The following is a 20,056-nucleotide window of genomic DNA, read 5'->3' as shown; positions in this document are numbered from 1 at the left end:
TCCAGATTGGGAAAAAATCTATCTTTTCGGATAAAATCTCAGTGTTTCTCAACATCGTATCGAGGCATGTGCTATACATGAAATGTGGCAAAAGAATGCACCGATTGATATAGATCTTGAGGAACAAGTAAGGTATAGATCCTCATTTTGGAAAATGGTACTAGAACGGTTATTTAAGATAACGCTTATGTTGGCTAAAAATTCTTTAGCATTTCGCGGTCATGAGGAAGGATTTTTGGAAGATTACTTTCCTACTATGATGACGTAATAAAACAAATTATTAATAAGCCATCTGGTTCAATAACTTATTGAAGTCCCACTGTCCAAAATAAGTTAATGGAATGTTTAGGTACCAAATTAACAAAAGAATTAACTCTCAAAATTAATTCAGCACCATTCTATTCATCAATTTTAGATACTAAAGATCAGTGGTGTATTCGGGCTGGAACGACGTTCTGGTACTTTTTCTTAATGTCATAATAGAAAATAATTAATTTTGTACACCTAATATTATGAAACAATGGCATAATCAAAGGGGAAGGAGAAATATTTATTTTACCCATTGCCTAAAAATATATATTAATAGTAATATTTAAAATTAATAGATTTCTTTAAAAATTTATTTAAAAACAAAAATATAAATTTCGCAATGAAACTTGAACGTTTCTTACTAAAGTACAATGTGTTAGATAAAGAGATCCAATGAATGAGATATGTACTGTGATGAGTGCGAATGCTGCATTTTGATCCGCCCTGAGCTGAATGCTAGAACTGGTTGTTCTATGAACCGCGAGTCTGAAGTCTGATTCAGTTACTGTACAGTCCATGTGGCGTTATCATATAGTCTTCCGGAGAACGAGCTTTCCGGTACTATTTTTTTTTAGCAATACACCCCTGCTCAAGATCTCTCACAAAAAAAAAAAAAAAAGAACAATTAAGTGTTATGGTACGACATGTTCACATAATTCGCGACGAAAATGAAAAATCCAGATTTTGAAATTTGTTAAACGTTTTTAGGATTCTATGACATGAATGATCATTCGACAGAAATGATGACGGATAATATAATGAAAATATTACACAAACTAAATATTCCCATTGAAAAATGTTATGATCAGGGGTATGATGGGGGCTAATGCCATGAGTGGGGTTTATAATGATGTGCAGTCCCGCATTAAAAGGATCCAATCAAATGCAGAGTACATTCATTGTGCAAGTAACAATTTAAATATAGTTATTAATGATAGCGTAAATTGTAATAACATTTTATCATTTTTCGACATTCTTCAAAATTTGTATAATTTTTTTGGAAATAGTACAAAAAGATGGGATCTTCTTTCTAAATTTACTGGAGAATCTGAAGTTACATTAAAAAAACCTCAACCCTACTCGCTTGTCTGGTAGATTACAGGCTATAACAGCTGTGAATATGGGGATTGTGGATATTATAAAAGCTTTGACAGAAATGAATCTTAAATCAACTAAAAAAAAAAAAAAAGAAGCAGACCGAGACGAAGCGTTTAGATACAAATTAATAAACAAATTAACAAATACAAATTAAAAATCGTTTCAAAAGTAAGAAGTTATTAAAATTTATTTTGCAATACTAGAACCGAAAAAAATAATATGTCAAATGCTGATATAGTGAGTGTGAAAATATCATAAAAAGTATTCATCTGTATTTTCTCTCCCCAACTGCCGATTCAATATTGTAATTAAATCACACTTATTAAAAACAAGATTTATCAGCAGACAACTTTTTTATTTGTTAATTCAGTGCCCTAGAAAGTGACTTTTCAGAAATTTTTACTTTATTTATGTTATTTTTTACCCTGCCCTGTCAGCTGCCTCTGCCGAAAGATCATTTAGTAAATTACGAATAATAAAAGACTATAAAATAAATGCTATTGGTCAAAGTAGAGTGTGCAATCATGTAATGTTGGCTATTGAACATAAATATGCCAGTAAAATGGATTTAAAAGATTTTTGATTTCGCAAATGTAAAAGCGCGAAAAGTAACATTTTAACTTTTTTCGTAAATTCATTAGTTATAGTATAATTTTTTATATTTGTCAAATTGTATTTAATAAGTAGTATCATATTGTAATATTAATTTTCATGTTTTTGATGTTTACAAAATTATAAAGAAATCGTAAATAAAATATATATTTATGTTATTAAGATGATTCAACTTTTTTTATATTTATACCTAATTAAAATTTATTTTAATAAAAATAAGGGGAACGAAATGAATTCTTGACTAAGGGCCCAAAAAATTTAGCTACGCTACTGGAGGGAACTGTAATATTCTAATAAACAAACAAATTTATTAGAATTTAACGTTGGACATCAAATTAAATATCAACTTGAATTTATCAACTTATTTGATAACTGAATTCATTCTGTGGTATTTCTGTCTCAGTATAATGGGTATGACACCTGTCTTCCATTTGAAAAGTGTGTTCAATTCCTGTCACTAGCTGAAGTAATTTATTTTGTCAATGAATAAAAGTTATTAGTATGAGAAGGTGCAAGGAAGCCAGGCATTTTCTGATGCAGCAAAATTGCCAAGGGGAGGAAGCATGCAATGCTGCTGCAAAATAAATGATGTGAGCACACCAGTGAATACAGCATTTAATTATAGTTTATTGGCATCAAAATACTAACCATTAAAAGTATTTGTTTTTTGTTAGTGACGTTCTGGTGATCTTGGAGGAGATTCTGCAAATTATCACTTGATCACCAATTTGGAATATTCATTTATAAATGTCAAACAAAAAAAAAACAAAAGGTACAAAAATATGTAAAAAAGGTACAATACTATGTTATCAGTAATATAATGAATTTAAAAAGTCAGACAAAAGAAATAGCCAGGACGGAAGTGAATTATGTAATGTAACTAGAAAAGGACATTACATGGTATTACTCAGGGGCATAGAGGGTGGGAGGCAGGCGGGTTAGTTTCCCCACACCCAGGGGCAGAAAGAGGGGGCATATGTCCCCTCTTAACCAAAAATTTGAAATTAAAGAAAAAGAATGTAAGAGGCATTCTAAAAAAAACTCAAAAGCTTGGTCTCGATCCCCCCCCCTTATGGTGATATCTGGACCTGGTTGCCATGCCCCCTTACAGTGATACCTGGATAAGCCACTGCTTGCACCTGGACATTGTGTGGGGACTCCAGCCACTACTATAAGTTATATATATATATATATATATATATATAAAAAGAACTGGAGGGGAAAAGCAAGCCCAGTAATTGCCCTGGAGTCTACTCTTTATACCCCCAGTAGTATGCTTTCCCACATGATAAAAATTAAATAAGTTTTAATGGTCAGTCAATGAGACTATGACATTTTTTAGTGAAAATGCATTATTACTACGTAGTTGAATTTTAAGACAAACAAAAGTTTGTATGTTAGGTATCATTATTATAACTTCTTGTGTTGTGAAATCCTTCCCATGAAGTTGCCTTCCTCTTGTGTACTTCAAATAGGTAACAGTTCCCTATTAGAGAAGTTGCTGTTACTTATTCTAAAAATAACTCAGAATAAACATTTGATATTCTTGCCCATAACAGCCCCAATTATTAGACTTTAGATCCCCACCTTTAGGAGGGGATCTAAAGGGGGGGCTTAGGTATGAGAATTCAGAAACCTTGCCATTTAATTTGGTAAATGGAAGTTTTCAGAGAAGAATTTAAAGTTTTTATCTGGCTGACCTAATTTAATTTCCCATTCAGTGGGAGAGTATTTTTCCCATGTTATCAAAGTAAATAGTATATCTTTTCATTGCTTCCAAGGTTATACTATTGTACTGGTGGCACAACTGTGATTTAAGCTTGTCTTGTAATTGGAACAAAAGAAAGCACATCTGAGTCAATTATAACATGACTTAATTTTCTTTTTTACTAGCTAGCAGTCAGTAGCCCAATATAACTGAATGTTCAACACAGGAATGCAGTAGTATATACATTTGAGTTGATTGTATTTTAGTCCACATGACTGCCAAACATGGTTAATAATATTTTTGTAAAATGATTAGATGAAAAAAACTCAGCCTTATATGGTTATGTTGTAGTTTGAAGAGAATTTTTTCAACTAAAATAGGGTTACCATCTTCTGCACTCATAAAAAGAGGGCATTTACATGTTTTGGGGCGAATAAAAGAGGACAAAAAAGTTCATCTTGGATTAAAAAAGAGGACAGAAGAGAGGACAAATATATTATGCAAATAATAAAATAAAGACGATGTAAACCACATTTACCGATGTTTAGGATTAGTACATTCATATTTGTCTTGAGAAATTATTTCTTTCAATAGCTCTGGATTGCCTCTCAAATATGTGTAAAAATCAACGCATGACGTATTTGAAATTGTACTGCAAAAACAAAATACCTTTTACAGAATTGACATTTAACCTATTCCTTTCTTTCTTCCACTAACTTTGCATTAGAGAGAAAACCCTCTCTACATTTGCATTGTGAGGAGGAATTGCAAAGAAAAACTGAGCAATTTTCAACAATTCTGAATGGAATTCAATATTTTTTGAATTACTAAAATCTTTGGCCCACTTTTCATGTATAAGCATGTTTTTAAAGTCTTTATTATTCATTTGATCCTCAAAAAATTTCTTCAAATTGTTAAATTGGTCAAAACACTTAACATCATCAGTTGTTACACCTTTGTCAATCAAGTAGGAAATAGAACATTCTACATTGTTCCAGCTGTTTGTACTGCATCCATTTTCATCCACATAAAACAGGAAATTAATTCCATATGGTGAAGCCACTTATCTAAATATTCCATGCAATTTCTATACAGATTTCTTGTCACTAGAAAATTTTTTACATTCAAGTACAAGTCTTTCATCATGTTTTTTGTATAGCATTTCCTTTACTCTTAATGGCATGAAGTTGTGATCCATCCGTTCCAAGATAATTTCTTTCATTGAGACTAAGACATCTAGCACTTCTGCAGCTGAGTTACTTTCCCTTTCGATTCGTTGTATGTGTGTATGGAATACGCTCATAAGTGACTGCATGAACCAAAGATGAGTCCCACTAAATCCATTTTCAAAGAATCTTTTAATCACAATGGGAGGTTTTTCTTGGGACAGAAAATAAGCCTGTAAAGCTGGAAACATATCTATGAGCCTTGTGATGCTTGGAAATAATGAAAGCCATCTTGTCTTGCTGTGAGAAAGGAGCTGCCTATATTCAATCTCAACAAACTCACAGTATTCCTTAAGCTCTTCAGTCTGGACTGTATAATTATGAAAATACTGATAAATTTTCTGCGGCATTCTGAAGACAATTGTTCAAAATATGTGCAGGGCAGCCCACTCCAATCAAAGTCTTGTTATGCAACAATTTCTTTAATTTTGCAAAGACATTATTCCCTTCATTTCGTCTCAGTCCTCCAAACATTGTATTGCAATTGTCCCCACTGAATGCAATACATTTTTCACACAAATCATTTTTTTCAAGAGTTTGTTTAACATACGTAGAAATGGTATCTGCAGTCTCGTTAGGCATCTTCTGTAATTCAATTAATTTTGTTTATAGTAACCCTCCTTCATTTACATCAAAATACTGAATAATTAATGGGAAGATTTTTTCAGAACCATGATTACTTCCATCAGTTGAGACCCCACAGTATGTAATTTTATTTTCTTTTAAAGTTTTTACAGTAACATTAAGAGAATGATTTGCAAGTACAAAGTTTACAATGGCTTTTGTCTTGGTTCTAGCGCAGGAAAATCGTTTTGCTATCTCAGAATCAAAAAATACATTTTTTAACATGACAGTTGTGCAGTCCATTGATTTGTAACTACTATGATGTTTAACAGTGTGAAAAGCAAAGGTACCCTCTGCAGAAGCCAGATCATATTCTATTTTACCGACAGCTTTGACAAAAAAATCTGTAACCTTTCCCGAAGAGGCCTCACCTTGAACTGCTTTCTTGTGCTTTTCAGTTTCAATGTGATGCTTTAAATCACCAACCCCTTTATTGGCTACTGAAACATATGTCCCCATTCTGCAAACTTTACATTCAGCTTCCCATTCCTCTCGGCCAGATACAAAACATGGAAATTTGTTTTTCATCTCTTCTGTAAACATGCACTTCCTTTTAGGCATTTTAGGGGAAGTATAGTCTTTATAATATTAATTTTTATAATTGAAATAATAATAAATATTTTTTATTCTAAGTAGTGAAGCATAAATTTTATTAAGGTTAGGTTATGTTTTACATTCACAACTAAACTAACCTAATTGTAGAAAAGTACCTACAGGTATAAAGATGGATAATAAATATTTTTGTAATTAAAGTGAAAAACAGTATTTTTTAAAAAAAGGTAAACTTTGGTATTAAATAAACTAATGTCTGCCTCTTGATTTTTGGATCGTTGATAAGTATAGCAAATTTAGTGGACAGTATGCAACTTTCGATCAATTTGGTGTGCACACAGCTCAAATCCACGTTTTCATATGCTGCAATCAATTTCTAGAGAAAACAATCCCTCTAACTGTCAATATTTATTTGACATGCTGGAATTCCTGTAATTTATATATGTTTTTCTAGCACACCATCTGATCTTCACGCGTTATCTACTCCCTAAACCAAAATATTGTGTTAGACTATATAAAATTTATATGTGTGTAAATTCTGAAGCAGGCATGGGTTGGTAACAATCTCAATGCACTAAACTAAGCGTCGTCGGGGTCTTCCGTCTAATTGTTAACATGGAAATTCAAATTGAAGAATCGTCTCCTATTCCGAAAAAGATTCTGTATAACGTAACTCGGTAGTTTTCATCGAGCTTGCATAAAAAAATGCCGTATAATATAAAAATCCGGACATTTAGACAAATTTATAAAAATCCACCTGGAAAAAAATTTTAGACAAAAAATCCGGACAAATCCGCTTAAAAGAGGACGGATGGTAACTCTACCTAAAAGATTTTGAGTTGACATGTGCATGGAAAAATTTCCATTCATAAGGAAAAATTGTTCTCAACAATGCAATGTTGAGTACAATAATCTGATTTATGAGGATCCTGTATACGAACATTTTTCCTTACGAATGAGAATTTTTTACACACAAAAGTTCATAAGATCAAGCTTTGAGTTTATACAAGGAACACATATGAACTCAAAGATCGACTTTATGAAATTTTGTTCAACTTTGAAAAAATTTTACTTTTACTGCTGAAAATATACATACATACAGTGAAGTACATATATGTATACAAAGTTCTCTTGTTGGAAACATGGCTGGGGGGGGGGGAAATAAATGAATAAATTTTTCCTGTTTATAGGACAACTACATAAGCTCAGAGGAGTTCACAAGATAGAGAAAATGCAAGGACATTATACCATATTGTAGTCACACAGGCTTGAAAGATGGTCGCTGAAATCACATGCACTTTTATGTCAGCTTTTATGAGCACTCTGTTCACCAGTTTATGGCTAAAAAACAAATCCCTTGTGTGTGAACATGCACTTACTTGCCAGGCCCAGAGAAAAAAATCACAAGGTGCTCCTTGTGAATTTTTATCTTCCCAAAACTTAAAAGTGAAGTGATAAGAGAACCCATTTTCAGTCCATTTAAAGATATTCATATAAAAAATAACCAAAGTGGTAAAAGGACTTGCAGAAGATGACTTCCAGAAATGTTTCTGTGCTGAGGCAATTATTCTGAAGAGGGATAACTTGTAAGGTATGAAATATTTCATTTTTATTTATTTTATTGCAACAGCCTCATTATTTAATAGTCACATCTCGTACTTCTTGCTGATAAAAGGTTTTAAAGAAGTAGCACCTGGGGTTAAGCACATTTCCCACTGCAAGGGATGGCCACACCTTTTGGAAGGTTAAGGTTAATTATGAGGGATTTATTAGATTCAGGAATCATTCACTTGGATGGAAAAAGTACCTATATTGACAATTCATAAATTTTGCTCTAAGAACAAAGTAGAAACTGCAGACTGATCAGTTTGTCTTCAGTATCCTTGCAGAGCACACTCTGTTATAATCACTCTCTTTTTGCACTGGGTAGAAAAAGCCCAAGTTTGATTCGCATCAACAACACAGTATTTTTATGGGCTTTTTTTCACAATGTGATGAGTTCTTTTGTTTTGGAGTTGTTATTTCCCATGGTTTTACACTTACAAAATGCAAGTGTAAAACCTTGCATTTTGCAGCATTAAATAAATACGTGCCACTTTTCTCACCATTCCTGAAGCCTGTCCAAATTTTGGGCAGGCTTCAGGGATGGTGAGATACAACATTTTGGATACAACATTGCTTTGCAATGGTCATCACCACTGTCCTGATTCTAATTGCAAATTTTGACTTTTTGCTTCATTTCCCTTTGCTAATGTCATTTAAGAAAATGAAAAACAAACAGCAATTCCAGTACCAATCCTCTAGGAATCCCATTTCTAATGTTAGGTCAATCTAAAGGGTAACCTCTAGTCAAAAAACTCTGCCTCCTATGTCTGAGATATTCAAAGGTCAAGACCCATGAATTTCTCAGACATAGGAGAGTTTCTGTTTTATTAAAGTTTCTGAGAGTTTCTGTTTAATTAAAGTTTCTAAGAAATTCAAAGGTCAAGACCCTTGAATTTCTCAGAAACTTTATCTGTACTTCCTGCCCACTAACTCACTTTGGTTGTATTTCAGCAATCCTTTGGTTTTATTACTGTTGCTGTCAGTGGTGTATCATCCTGTGATTTCCCCCCCCCCCCAGTCACATGTATTAAGGGTCATGCGACTAGGGGGAGGGAATAGTAATAACCAACGGTCATAAAGAAATGCTGCACTAGGGCCCAACTTATGATGATTTGCCATTTGTACAGTTAATTTTAACATCCTTCTCAGAGTTTTTAATTTTCATCCACTTGCATCCATTATGTTGAAAAAGTTAATGTATGCATTGCATTACATTTTGGGTATATTATCAAATAGTAAAATACTCATGATTTATAAAAAAGAAAAGCAAGGATTTGTATGAATCAAGGATATTTTGTTTCTGTGTATCTGCCACATTGCCCATTCATTCTTTCAGATAGCCTGTGTGATATGTATGAAACAAGTCAGGTAGTACATACTTGAAAAAGGGCTTAAGTTTAGTTTGAAGTGTAATTCAGTGCATTACATTTCAAATGCATTCCATTTTTTTCCCTGTGACTCTTTTTTGACTAATAGAAATGAAAAGTAAATATAGTTATCTCCTTATCAATTAATTACTAAGCTACAAATTTGTATTTGGCTTGACAAATATTTTTAAAAGGGTGAAATATAAAAGTTCACGAAAATCTGCCCACTGGGAGTGCAGATGGGTGGAAAGACAGGCAAATGGACATGGTGAAGACAATAGGCACATTATGCATATATGCTAACATGCCTAAAAAGAAAAGGGTTCTTCTTTTATTTAAATGTGTTAATGAGGTTACGAGATTGGTGAACAAACTATAAGTGTAACCTGTAAAACAAAAAAAAGAATAAATTAGTTGCATTTTTCAGAGTTTCTGATAGTATACGCTGTAGAATTCTTTATGAATGACAATAGGCACATTATGCATATATGTTAACATATATGCATAATGTGCATATATGTTAATGAACAACCCCCCCATGCATACATGGGGGGGTTGTTCTTTTTATTTAAGTGTTGATTTTATTGAGATATGTGATTGGTACAACTGTAAGTGCAGTATGTTAAAAAAAAGATAAATCAGTTGCATTTTTCAGAGTTTCCAATATTATATGCTGTAGAATTCTTTATGAATATGACTGTGTATGTAAATAAATTTGCACTTTTGTTGCATTTACAAGTTTTATTTTGTTTTGTGAATTATTCTGAGGAAATTTATTTTCCAGCCATACTAGATAATTGCAAGTCTATATGTAACAATTATAATTCACATGGAAAGTGCTGTTTACTTGTAACACAACATTATATTAATATTACGTTCTGAGGACCTTTAGTTTTGAGGTTGAGCTGACGATAAAAGATCAGAAACAAAAAATACTAGAAACTTATGTATTAATGGATAAGATTAATTAATAAGAGGTGTGGATATGCTATTGTTTTGTTTGAGTGTATATTTTAACCTCTGATGAACATTATTAAATTTTGAAAAGAAAATGACTATGGTTTGCTTGTTGTAAACTATGAGGATATTGTCCGTGTAATGAATAAATAGTTTAACTAGGATGTGATCTCCCATGGAAGCTAAATAGATTTCTGAAAGTGGTGCTGAGATATCCAGACCCATTGGAAGCCCATATATTTGTTTGTAAATATCTGAGTGAAACCTAAAATGCCTGGCCTGAATAATAAAAGATGTTAAATGTGATAATATTGTTTATTGAGAGTGTCGTACATTGTTTGAAATTAATATTGTGTGTAAGCCACTCTTTTAATTTAGCTAACGTATAATCTACATCTTACGTTCGTGTGCAATGATACAACATTAAATGATGCTAGCATGTCTCTGTTCTGATATTTCAATATTTCGAATGCTTATCAGAGGTTAAAATATGAACTTGAAGAAGACAATAGCATATCCACAACTCTTTTTAATTAATCTCATCCATTAACACATAAGCAGTTGGGAGGGTAAGTTCTGGTATTTTAGGTTTCCAATCTTTTTATTGTATCACAATATTAAAGCACCTCCTGATGTCCTTTATGAAAGCCTACTTCAAGAACTTTGTTCTGTTTTTTTTTACAGAAAAGCCAGTTGATTTGGAAATGGACCGAAGTCCTGAACCTAAATGAATTTGAGTATATAGTAATAAAAAATGATTATTTGATAAAACTTTAATTACTCAGAAAAATTCATATAAACACTTCAATTTCATTGTCATTTAGGTACGGCAGTGAATTGGTCCTGATCACTGATTATAGTCAAAACAACTTTACCAGGGGTATAGCTGCTCACAATCTCAGGGAAATTGACCATTTATCCTACTGGATAGGTAAGAACCATTGCACTTCTGTGTTTTATTTGCACCACCATAATTTGAAATTCATTTGGTTTGTAGCACTTTGTGTTTAATATTTAAATTATTTACGTTTTTTTTTTTTTTTTGGCTAATGCCATTTTACAGGTGTTTGTTTCCGTTGCATTTCTGTAATTTGTCTAATATAAAAACGATTATTTCTTATTAGTGACATCAATTACCTTTTTCACTGGTTACTTACAGGACGGAATCAGTGTTTGTAGACTTGGCTTCCTTAATATTGATCAGTCATGTGGCAGAAATTTTTTATCTCCTTTTTTGACAATTAAAATTGAATAATACATTTTCAGGAATAGTAAGGACAGATGAATAAGTGAAACTAAACCAAACCAAATAAAAAAAAAATTCCGAAATTGATTTCAGTGATATGCATACCTTAGCTTAATATGTATATAACCCCAGGGGCTCACATCTGGTGAGTATGGGTTTGGCAAACCCAGGATCCTGAGCTGGATATCATCATTCTTCTCTTTCTTGGTGATTCCTTTCTACTTCTCTCTCTGGCGCATTATAGCCTTAGATGCTAATGCGCCAATAAAATCTAAATCAACCAACCAACTTCTCTCTCTCTCTGTCAGGGTAACTCTTGAATTTTTTTTTTTTTTTTGGCTGGTGCAGCATAAGACTCAGGCTTTTTTGTACCACATGGCTGATAATAATAATAATAATATACATACATACTGTATATGTATACCTTAACTTGTATATATGTATACCTTGAGCTAGGCATGCCAGGTCTTCGAGACCCCATAATTTCATGCTCTTTGTTTATATGGTCCATACAACTAATAGCTTTCAACAAAAGTATTTTCTTGGATTTCACCATTGAAAATAATAGAAATCTCTGTTAGTTATCATACAAATAGGCAGGGACGTGTTATCCAATAGGCAAAAAAGACATCTACCTAGAACCCCCAATCAGAGGGGGGGGCCCAAGATCACCATTTGAAAAACTTATTGATGTTTTTTATTAATATTTTTATGTGATTTTTATTGGAAACTGTCTTTCAACCTGAAGGTCAATGAACTTGAAGATTAATTTAAAAATTACATTTTCTTCAAAAATGATTTTACCGATTTTGATGAAATTTTATATTTAGTTCTTCCTTAAATAGTTGAGTTAATTGAAAGAGTAAAGACTGCCTTGTATGGAACCAGCACCACTGACATCCTTATGCTTAGGCGCCTCCGTAGCCGGGTCGGCAGGAGCAGCAGTGCATAGCACACGCTTCTTAAATTAGACCGGGGTTCGAGCCCGTGACCACCAAATATGGAGGATGCAGAAAAGTCAGGAATATCCCGGAGCAATATGGCCTTAGTTGCTAATGCTCCTAAAAATCAAATAACAAACAAACAAACAAACAATCCTTATGCTTAAGGTTGCTCTCACGTAGAACGCAGGTGACCGCTTATCTAGAACTAGCAGCGAAATGCAGCTAAAGCTTCCCACAGGTCATGATAATAATTGAAAGTGGAAGAGAAAAATATTTTTGCAAACGAATTTAAATTTATTAAGATTATTACTATATTTAGTACCACTCATACCACGTGGAATTAATAATATACTTTATTAGGCCTAAAGGTGATGTTTCAGGCATCTTGTAGAATGGTCTGATGATGGGTATCGGTAAGATGCCTGAAACGTCACGTTAAAATATAGTGGTTTAGGCGGTTGTTTAATAAGATATATTATTAATTTCATGTGGTATATGAGTGGTATTAAATATAGTAATAATCTTAATAAATTTAAAATCGTTCACCTGCAAAAATATTTTTCCCTTCCGTTTTCAATTATTTCAGTGCGCATTCCAACGAACATTTTATCGAAATGTCCTGCGATGGGCATTAGTAACCCCCCCCTCCTTCCTCCATAATTATTTATTTCTTAATAAGTTTTCATCTGGAAATGACTGGACACCTGAATTTCAGGTGGGGTTGATTGGCAATTTAGTGGGAAATTTTAGTTTACCTGAGAGCTACAGGAATTAACATTCCGCAATTCAGTGGTGCCCGTAAACCTACCCAATCGCATACCAAGAAGTTGCACTGGTCATCTGTTCTCTATGTGTTCATATCGAGAAGTTGCTTGTTTGTTTGTTTTTTATTTGGTTTTTAGGAGCATTAGCAACTAAGGCCATATTGCTCTGGGAATATGCGGTGGTCATTCCCTGACCTTTCCGCATCCTCTGTATTTGGTGGTGATGGGCTCGAACCCCAGTCTAATCAAGAAGCGTGAGCTACGCACTGCTGCTCCTTCCCACCTGGCTACGGAGGCGCCTCGAGAAGTTGCACTGGTCATCTGTTCTCTATGTGTTCATATCGAGAAGTTGCACTGGTCACCTGTTTCTATGTGTTCATATCGAGAAGTTGCACTGGTCACCTGTTTCTATGTGTTCATAGCGTGTGACACAGAGTAGTAACATATCTTACTTCTCTGTGGCCTGTGAGAAGCTTTAGCTGCATGTCGCTGCTAGTTCCAGGTAAGAGGTCACCTGCGTTCTTTGTGTGAATACCCTAAGTAGCAGGGAGAAGGTAGCGACGATCTTATCAACCAGTCCAAGCAGAACTGAGGGTGCAGCGGAATCGTTCAGCAGTTTTTGATTTTAATGTGTAATTAACTTAATAAACAAGTGTAATTAACGAGTGTAATTAACTTAAACGAGTGTAAGAACATTAAGTATTGAGTGACATAAGAACACTGAGAGCTGAACTTTTTCGATGAGAAGATTTTGACTTAAATATCGTAGGTATTTTATTTTGCTTTAGAACATTCATTTTTATTTTGTTTTATATTAACAAATACAGCAGATACCCGATATATATATATATATATATATATATATATATATATATATATATATATATAGTGATAAACTCATAGCTTCCGTTTTGTTTCTTAAAAAACAAACTTAATAGATGGATTTCTTTAATTTTATATTTCATATAGTTCGGGAATTCCCTGCTCAAATCGGCATGTCTGGCAACCTTGCTTGTATATCAACTTGATATATTAATGTGTCAGTCAGTTATGTTTGTCAACGATTTTTTGTGATAATGTAGTATTTATTCTGTAGGATGAATCAGTTCCTCCTATAATGCAGTTGTTGCATTATATTGGGTTTCCACTGTCTATTACTTTAAATAGACAGTGGAAACCCAACTTTTCATGTCCTTAAAAAATATATTTTTAGTTTTATATTTTAAAATTTTTAAAATTTAATTACTTAATTATAAAAAAAACTGATTAAAAGTACAAAAATTTTTAAATTGTAAAATATAAATCTAAAAATATATATTTTTTAAGGCTACGAAAAGAACATACAAATGTGGTGTGCAGAAAAGTATCAAGTTAAAAATTAGAGAAGCGGAATTAAAAAAAGAGCAAAACTCATTACAACAGTTTATTTCAATAAAAAATCAAGAAGATTCTCAAAATGGCACCTGCATCATTACAACAGAAGAAAACAGTGCAGGCATACCGTCTACCTCTTCATTATCCCCACTATAATACCAATAATGAAAAAACCACAGCATTCTCTGATACTATTAACGATACTCCGGATACCATCAAACGTATAGTAAAGATATTGCTCTATGGCCAAAACCCATCACAAATGACTTCCTTGAATTTTGCCTTCGTGAAAAATCCCCAAAATGTAGGCAACAAAAAAAATTCAAAAATAGATTTTAATGAAGGGGGAAAAATAGTTACAAGAAAACTAAATGAATCACATTTCTATTTCAATAGAGCTAATGGTACTCAGGGAAAAAAGAGAATGGTTAATATTTTCAGAAACAAAAAATCAGTGTACTGTTTTACTTGCAAATTGTTTTCAACCAAATCGAATGCATTAGTTACTGGATGTAGTGATTGGAAAAATATCGGTGATAATGATGAGTTTAAAGAACATAAGGAACGTATGTGTGTGTGTGTACATAAAGTGCTTGAAAAGTGTAGGAAGAATTGATTCTGAGATGAGAAAAGCATATGAAAAACAAACAAACTATTGGTGTGAAGTTTTAAAAAGGATTGTTGCTACTGTTAAACTTTTAGCTACATTAGGATTGGGATTTTGAGGGCACGTACTGGAAATTTTATGAGTTGCCTAGAGTACTTAGCAGAAATTGATATCTTTTTAAAAACTCATTTAGAAACTTATAGCAAATGTGGTAAAGGACATGTAAATTATCTCTCAAATACTACATATGACGAATTCATTGGTTTAATAATGGCCACAAACATAAGAAATACAATTATTAATGATATCAATTCTTCACTTATTGTTCACTCCATATTCTTCACTTATTGTTCACCCAACTCCTGATGTAAGTCATGCAGATCAGTTATCTTTTATCATAAGATACATAGCTAAACAAAACCAAATACAGGAATGTTTCTTGTCTTTCATTCATTTTGAAAAACACGATGCTAGTTATTTAGAAAATATTATAATATCAACCTTAATGGAGTATGGTCTAGATATTCAAAACTGTCACAGTCAATGTTACGACAATGCGGCAAATATGTCTAGCATATACAACAGATTACAGGCGAAGAGCAGTAATGTGCAGTAATACAGAATCAGCAGCCATGAGCAGTAATACAGAATCAGCAACCATGAGCAGTAATACAGAATCAGCAGCCATGAGCAGTAATACAGAAAGACAAATGATACTGAAATTGAAGAATAGCGATGGTGTACTTATAAATAGCAGAGAAGGCATAATTCATTACTATAGAGAATTATAGACTACTATAGAGAATTATACAAGGAACGAGGGAATGATGCCAGCAGTGGGGAAGATGGATTGCAAATTAGTAACACATAAAACATACATGATATCCTTCCTGATGAGGTAAAACATGCGTTGAAGAAAATGAAGAATCAGAAAGCCCCGGGGGAAGATGAAGTGACTGAAGAATTGTTAAAATTGAGGAACAGACATGACACAAAAACTGGCAAGACTCTTTACAAAATGTATTAGAAAAGGTGTGATGCCTAAGGAGTGGAATAATGCAATCATAGTTTTGCTGCATAAGAAATGAGATAAATCAGAAATTGGAAATTATAGACCAATTAGCTTGTTATCCCACATCTACAAGTAGTTCACAAGCGTCATTACTATCAGATTAGAAAGAATACTTGAGAATCAACCAAAGAAGCAAGCTGGCTTTAGGACAGGATTCTCAACTATGGATCACCTTCACGTAATATCACAGCTAATGGAGAAAGCAAATGAATATAAAACACCATTATGCCTGGCATTTGTGGATTATGAAAGGCATTGTTTCTAGAAAGACAAGGCATAGATACTCCATATATTATGATTTTGAAGAAAATATATGCGAATGCTACCTCCTTTATTAGACTAGACAAAGACAGTAGTAAATTTAAAATTGAGAAAGGAGTTTGACAAGGAGACACAATATCTCCAAAGTTGTTTACTGCTTGAGGAAGCTTTCAGAAGATTAGACTGGTTGCAGAAAGGAGTCAATGTGAATGGAGTGTACCTAAACCATTTATGATTTGCAGATGACATTGTGGTCATAAGCCATGATCCCAAAGAATTAGAGGAAAACTTAATCAGTTATGCAGAGTTAGTAAGGATTTTGGACTAAAGATGAATGTGGCTAAAACAAAAGTAATGATGAACAAGTATGCCATAGAAAGGGATATAATGATTGAAGAAGCAGTAATTGAAAAGGCAGAGTTATATCTGGGATGTTTATTTGGATTTTAGGAGCATTAGCAACTAAGGCCATATTGCTCCGGGATATGTGGTGGTCATTCTCTGACCTTTCTGCATCCTCCATATTTGGTGATCACGAGGCTCAAACCCCGGTCTAATCAAGAAGTGTGTGCTACGTACTGCTGCTCCTACCCACCTGGCTATAGAAGCGCCTACTTATCTGGAGGTGCCTCCGTAGCCAGGTGGGAAGGAGCAGCAGTGTGTAGCACACGCTTCTTGATTAGACCGGGGTTCGAGCCCATCACCACCAAATATGGAGGATGCGGAAAGGTCAGGTAATGACCACCGCATATCCCGGGGCAATATGGCCTAGTTGCTAATGCTCCTAAAAACCAAATAAACAAACAAACAAAACTTATCTGGGACAAGTCATTAGCTGTAATAATGATAAATGGCTGGAAGTCAAGAGAAGAATAAATTTGGGATGGATAGCATTCAGGAAATATAGTCACATACTGAGGCGCAATATCCCAATTTGTCTGAAACTTAAAATAATAATAAATTTTTTTCTGTTTATACTCCGGGATGACCAAACGGTCAGACGAGTTCACAAGATAGCCACAATACAAGAAACAGCACCGTATTCAGAAGTCACGGGTTTAAACCCCGGTCACTCAAGGCACATGTACTTATGCACCCACGTACCTGACCACTAGGCTACGGCGGCCTCAATGACCCAACCATGACTTATGGAAATGAAACTTGGGCATTCACCAAAAGGATGGAAGAGAAGCTGAGAACTACACAGCAGAGAATGAAATGAATTATATTGGGAATCAGACTGTTAGATAAGAAGAGAAACACTGGATTAGGCAACACCCACCCAGGGTCCTCAGCTGGATATCATCATTCTTCTCTTTCTTGGTGATTCATTTCTACTTTCTACTTCTGACTCTCTTTTGCTCTCTCTCTCTCTCTCTCTCTCTCTCTCTCTCTCTCTCTCTCTCTCTCTCTCTCTCTCTCTCTCTCTCTCTCTCAGGGTAACTGGGAAATTTTGTTTTGGCTGGTGCAGTATAAGCCTCAGGCTTCCTTGCACCATATGGCTAATAATTATAATAATAATAACAACAATGGAGATGGACAGATGAAATTCATGAGTTTGTGGGTAGTAAATGGATGGCCATTGCACAAAACGGAAGGAACTGGAAAGTTGCTGGAGAGGCCTTCATCCTGCAGTGGATTGAAAATGGCTGATGATGACAGGTGAAGATTAAGAGCCATAGTAAAAATGCATTTTTTATTCCATGTGCAGCTCATACCTTAAATTTAGTTGTATTTTTTTCTTCATCAACAAACAGATGGGATCTTTTAATAAAGACAAACTCAGAAAGTAATAAAACATTACCAGATGGTCTGGTAAGGAATTGTTTTTGCCAATTTTTAAGGTTATGAATTGGGTAAGTGTTTTTGAGTGTGGTAAGTTGTTTTTTGAGTTGATTTGGTAAGTTTTTTTTTCGAGGTTTATGAACCTCAAAAACACTAGTACACACGGTCATACCTGAGTGGTTAAATATGAGAGTACATTACTACTAAGTGTCTGATCTGACTGTGGTTCTAGATCATGTGATCATATATATGGTTTCTTGTGTTCTCTTTCTGCCTTGTGAACTCTTCTGACCTCATGTGGTTGTCTCAAGAGTATAAATAGAAAATACATTTATTTATTTTAAGGGTCAAAGTGATACCAGATGGTCTGCAAGGGCAGATGCAATACTAGGCATTAAGATGAATTTTTTTTGCCATAAAAGAAGCTTTATTTACATTCTCTAATGATTCAAATGAAAAACCTTTGACAAAATTAGAAGCAAAAAAAGCTGTATGATTTCTTTGAAGATTTGAAACAACTTTTTTTTTTTTTTTTCCATATGGCATTCAATTCTGCAGTGATTAAATTCCATAAATGAAAATCTTCAAAGTAAAGATTCGAATTTACAACATGCTGTAAATATTTTAAAATTATTGTCAATATATATATCATAAATTCGAGGTAACAATGAATTTTTTGATGCTATAGAAGCCGGAATTTATGCATTAACTGGCAATAAAGATTATAAATCCGATAAAGTTAGAAGTCAACAGAGAAAATTAAACTTTGATGAAAAAAGAGATCGGGGTGTGCATTTGACAGGCAAACAAGCGTTCGTTGTAAATTGTTTAAATGTTATTTGCAATAAATTACTAGTAGAAATTAAGAGACATGTTGAGGCATACCAAAATATTTAAAATTATTTTCCTATATATTTACAAATTTAAATTTATGGGAAACATCACCGAGAGAATATGACATTATTAATTTAATAAGTACTTATTCAGATGACATTAACGCTAATGTTTTTAAAGAATTAACGCATTTTATACATTTTGCAAAAAATTAAAATTTATCTTCTCCTTCTTTAATGTACGAAGCAATTCAAGGAGGACTAATATCAACTTTTCCTAATGTGGACATAATTTTAAAAATATTTTTGTCAATTCCTGTTTCAAACGCATCAGCAGAAGGATCGTTCTCTGTGCTTAAAAGAGTTAAGAATTATATTAGAAATTCACTTTGACAAGAAAAATTAAGTAATTTGGCAATAGGATTGATTATAATGAACTGATATACAATTTCTCAGCCCAAAAAGCATGAAAAGTCCATATAAAGTAGTATAAAAATACTTATTAGTTTAAGTGTATGTATTATTTCTGAATTATTCTTCTGAATTAGATATTTTTCTTATGTCATATAATTTGTTTTGTTGTCACAATAAAATGAAATTGAAAATGTTCTTTATTAGTTTTTTCTTTATATGGGGCACTCAAATTCCATTTTGCCTTGGCGCCCCACGAGGGTATAATGTGCCCCTGCAAAAAGGAAAAATGCAGGAGCAAGTTGTGCCTATTCTTGATAATTATAAGCATGTGCTGTAACATATGAATTTAAAATTAAGGCATCTCTTGTGTACAGTTATCAAAACACACTGGCTTTACATTTTATTGCAGCATCTCTAATCATTATGCTTTCTGGTTCTTGTTATGGAAGAAGTGTTACGGAGAGGCTGTGTTCAGTTGTTCATGCATATGGGATTTAGATTTACATTTTTCTCGTCGACAGTGAATAAAGATTTTTGACCTACATTTCACTTGCACAAATAGAGAAGATGATAAAAAACATATAAGCACATATCTAAAGCACTTTAGAGGGTGCTTTAGATATGTGCCTTAAAAATAATAATTAAAATTTATATTTTAATATATAGAAAATGGATTTTTACAGTTGTGTTCATAACAA

General features: G+C 33.4%; 1 protein-coding gene across 1 annotated transcript in view; it reads left to right on the top strand.

Moving 5' to 3' along the window:
- The window catches only part of LOC150081645 (uncharacterized), a 981,095-nt gene that overhangs the window by 109,768 nt on the left and 851,271 nt on the right, over positions 1 to 20,056 (top strand). The window contains exon 4 of the mRNA XM_090380575.1: positions 10,883 to 10,989. Coding sequence (XP_090236701.1) covers positions 10,883 to 10,989 — 107 coding nt within the window. The remainder of the gene's footprint in view (positions 1 to 10,882; positions 10,990 to 20,056) is intronic.

The sequence above is a fragment of the Mastigoproctus giganteus genome, chromosome 8 (genome assembly GCF_048544385.1).
Source record: "Mastigoproctus giganteus isolate SK-2022 chromosome 8, ASM4854438v1, whole genome shotgun sequence".
Lineage (NCBI taxonomy): Eukaryota > Metazoa > Arthropoda > Arachnida > Uropygi > Thelyphonidae > Mastigoproctus > Mastigoproctus giganteus.
This window is presented reverse-complemented; position numbering and strand designations above follow the sequence as displayed.